Below are 3,465 nucleotides of genomic sequence, written 5' to 3'. Positions count from 1 at the left end.
TGATTAGAAATACCGTTAAATAAATTAACAAATACTTAAAATTAAACTATAGATGTAAACTTTTATCAATCAAAACTTAACGGTATGCCGTTCAACGGTAATATATTTAACGGCAATGTATTCAACGCTGTGTTCTGAATTCGCCTTATCTAAATTGGTAAAATCTACTTTTATTTATTAAAAAATCAAAATTGGCAAAAGTTATTTTTATTTATTAAAAAAGTGAATCCAAATTTTAATGCTTAACGAATTCAATTAATTTATATGCTAAACAGTAATTTTTTTATTTTTTATTAGCTTGTTAGTAAAATATCAAAAATAGAAACGCGTACAAATAAATGCATGTTTGGACCAAAACATGGATAAGCATAATCACAATTTTATTTTTTTGACGAGGCAACATAATCACAATGTATTCCAATAATTTGAGCAAAGACTATAGTTAACTATCAACAAAATTACGGTATCATATTATAATTTTGTTTTAACTTATTTGTAATTCCAAACAAGTATTTAGATATATATGTATATATTTATTTTTAAACAAATTTGAATTTATCGATACGAGGTAAATTTTTATAAAACCAAGTTTAAATCGGATAGCCTTTAAAAAAAAGATTAATTAAAAATCTCTTTAAATAAATACATACTTAAAATAAAATTATGTAAGCTTTAGAATACTTTATTATAAATAGACTAAATACACCAATTGTTAAAATTGTTAAATATTTATTATTTGATTGAAATAAAAAATTATTTATTGACTTTGAATAATGTCAATATTAGAAAAAATTAAATAAAAAAATGCCTAAATTTTGTCAATGTAACATTTTGTTCTCTATATAAACCAAGGTCATGCAATCAAACATTCATCATCAATCATCAATAATAAACACTCTTCTCTTGGCCTCCCACGAGGTACTCGAGACATTGTTTTGGTCTTTTGGATTCCATTATTTACAAAAGTCCAAACCACAAAACAAACACTGCCACACATCAACTCATATCCACTCTTTAACCCATCCCTTATCATGGCTTACTTTTTTCCTCCATCATAATCATTCCATTTTATGCAACTAGCTCTAAAATTCTTTATTTTGAATAGTTCCAAAGTTTTATTTTGTTAGGTGACATATTAATACTTTGGCTATCTATTTCAAAATCTTGAATTTATCACACACCCACATATACCAAAAAAACACTATTTTTGCTTTGTGAGTCAAAGAAAACCGCACACTATACACACAAAAAACACAAACATTATCACCCTCAAATCTCATTAGCTTCATTTTCTTACCCTTTACACACAACTCCCAAAAACAACCCTTCACAAGTTTTTCAAGGTGAGCTACAACAAGGTTTCTTCCTATTTAAGTTTTTTTTTTTATAATAATTTTTCTATAATTTATTTATTTTTTGCATAATTAATTTTTTTTCAAAAAGAGAGGAGTAGCAAAGTGCTACTACCTCAATTTTTTTATAATTATATTTTGCACAAATTTGGATAATGTTTTTTATTCGGTTACATCAATTTAATACATGGTGTTAAGAGAAAGAGATCTAGTGGAATAAAATAATAATTTTATTTTCTGTATTTTTGTTTTTTATTTTTTTATGTATTTATTTTCTGGGTTTGTGAAAAACTGATTTCTTTTTTTCCTTTTTTGTACAGAAAGATGGCGAATTGGTTGAACCGGGTCGGGTTACGAAGAGACCAAGACTTCGAAAACAACAGCGGTATCGTTACTCCAACGTTGAGTAACAACAGCAACAGCAACACCGTTAACATTAACGGTAACGTTAACGGAGAAGGTGAAAACAGCACCGGCCGTGTCAGCAGTGGACAGAACACCGGAAGTGGCGGACGCCGTCCACGTGGACGTCCGCCTGGTTCAAGGAACAAGGCAAAACCGCCGGTGGTGATAACCAGAGAAACTCCAAACGCGCTGCGCAGCCATATCTTGGAAATCGCCGACGGAAACGACATCGTTGCGTGTATTTCCAACTTTGCTAATGTCCGCCACCGTGGAGTTTCGATTCATTGCGGTTCCGGCGCTGTTAGCAATGTCACTCTCCGGCAACGGTCTGATCCTACCGGAAATATGCTTGTTCTTGCTGGGAGATATGAGCTTGTTTCACTCAGCGGTGCTTTTTTGCCTCCGCCGTCGCCTCCGTCGGCTACCGGACTGTCGGTTTATATCACCGGAGCTCACGGACAGCTGATCGGAGGAATTGTCGTCGGGGGTTTGGTTGCTTGTGGACCTGTCATGATCGTTGCTTCTACTTTTGCTAATGCTACTTATGAAAGATTACCATTAGCTATAGAAGAGGAACAAGAAGCAAATATGCAAGAGATTAATAACATTAATCATGTTATTAATAATAACATTGGTATTAATGGTATTATTAATAATCACAACAATGATGGTGGTTCTGGTTCTGGTTCTGGTGCTTCTGGCTCAGCAAGTGGTAGTGGTGGCGGCGGCGGCGCAACTTCTCATGGATTAGCTGAATACAATTTGAATCCAAATTTGCTGCACAATGGTGTTGGACATCCTAGGGCACATGATGTGTTCTGGCGTCCACCTCCAGGGTTCTGAGATTACGTGCTTGTTTGGTATTACGGTGAGTTTGAACAAAATTACATCGACACATTGGTTGATTTCACTGTAATTTTATCAAATTTACCATGTTATCAAACAGGCACGATGCACATTATTACATTATGCTATTTGCTTGTGAACTTTATGTGATCAAGTTGATTGTATTTTGTTGTAATGTGTCCTGGCTAGCTAGTAAGCTAGGTTAGGTTTGTTTTGTTTTGTTTTGTTTCTTTAGTCTTTTCCTTATTCCCATATTTTGTTTGTAAACTTTGTGGTTATGCCACAATGTTTATTTGGGACCGATAATAATACATATGGTTTTTGTACCATAAAATGGTTTTTGTACCTCTCAAAATAATACTACAAATGAATGGATTTCATTTTTGGAAGGTTCTTTGTGAATGTCAAGTTCTGAATTTTCTAAAATTATATTTTGTGCACACAAAAGTTCTGATGCTAAAAATATAGTTCTCATATTTCCATAGAAGTCTTCCTGGCCAAAATTATATGATGCTAAAAATTACAATATCGTTGAATTAAAGAGAGGCGCATGAAAAAATCCAAAAAAGAATTATCTTTGAAAAATTCTTATTTTTTTTCTGGATAAAAAAAGGGGACAGAGCCCATATAAATTCTTATATTGGTGCACATGAAAAACTAGACGTGTAGATTCACTCATGCTGAATATAGTGTTCGTCCTATTAATATCAGAAAATCTAATTTAAACTTTTGTATTTCAAAGTACTCTCTTCGTATTAAATTATAAGTCGTTTTCAGAAGAAAAAAAAATTATAAGTGGTTTTAGAATATTAATAATGTCTTTAATGTGTTTTTTTTGTCTAGTAGCCTAGCGGTTTGAAAT

The 3,465-nt window shown here is 32.3% G+C and overlaps 1 protein-coding gene across 2 annotated transcripts; it reads left to right on the top strand.

Moving 5' to 3' along the window:
• The first annotated feature begins 871 nt into the window (after positions 1-871).
• Positions 872-2,992, top strand: LOC123882163 (AT-hook motif nuclear-localized protein 20-like). Of its 2 annotated transcripts, none has more exons than XM_045930974.1 (2): positions 872-1,343; positions 1,677-2,992. In XM_045930974.1, the coding sequence occupies exon 2, from the start codon at positions 1,677-1,679 to the stop codon at positions 2,598-2,600; it is 924 nt and encodes a 307-aa protein (XP_045786930.1). In that variant the 5' UTR covers positions 872-1,343; the 3' UTR covers positions 2,601-2,992. The 2 variants fall into 2 exon arrangements, with proteins under 2 accessions (XP_045786930.1, XP_045786929.1); XM_045930973.1 differs by having other exon boundaries at positions 1,673-2,992.
• Positions 2,993-3,465: the final 473 nt, after the last annotated feature.

This window comes from Trifolium pratense, linkage group LG4, assembly GCF_020283565.1.
Source record: "Trifolium pratense cultivar HEN17-A07 linkage group LG4, ARS_RC_1.1, whole genome shotgun sequence".
NCBI lineage: Eukaryota > Viridiplantae > Streptophyta > Magnoliopsida > Fabales > Fabaceae > Trifolium > Trifolium pratense.
Note: the sequence above shows the minus strand (reverse complement) of the source record. Positions and strands in the feature narration are given on the sequence as shown.

Bases quoted from the DNA above. Each gene is read 5' to 3' on its own strand.
- LOC123882163 (XM_045930974.1), top strand. From the start codon at position 1,677: ATGGCGAATTGGTTGAACCGGGTCGGGTTACGAAGAGACCAAGACTTC.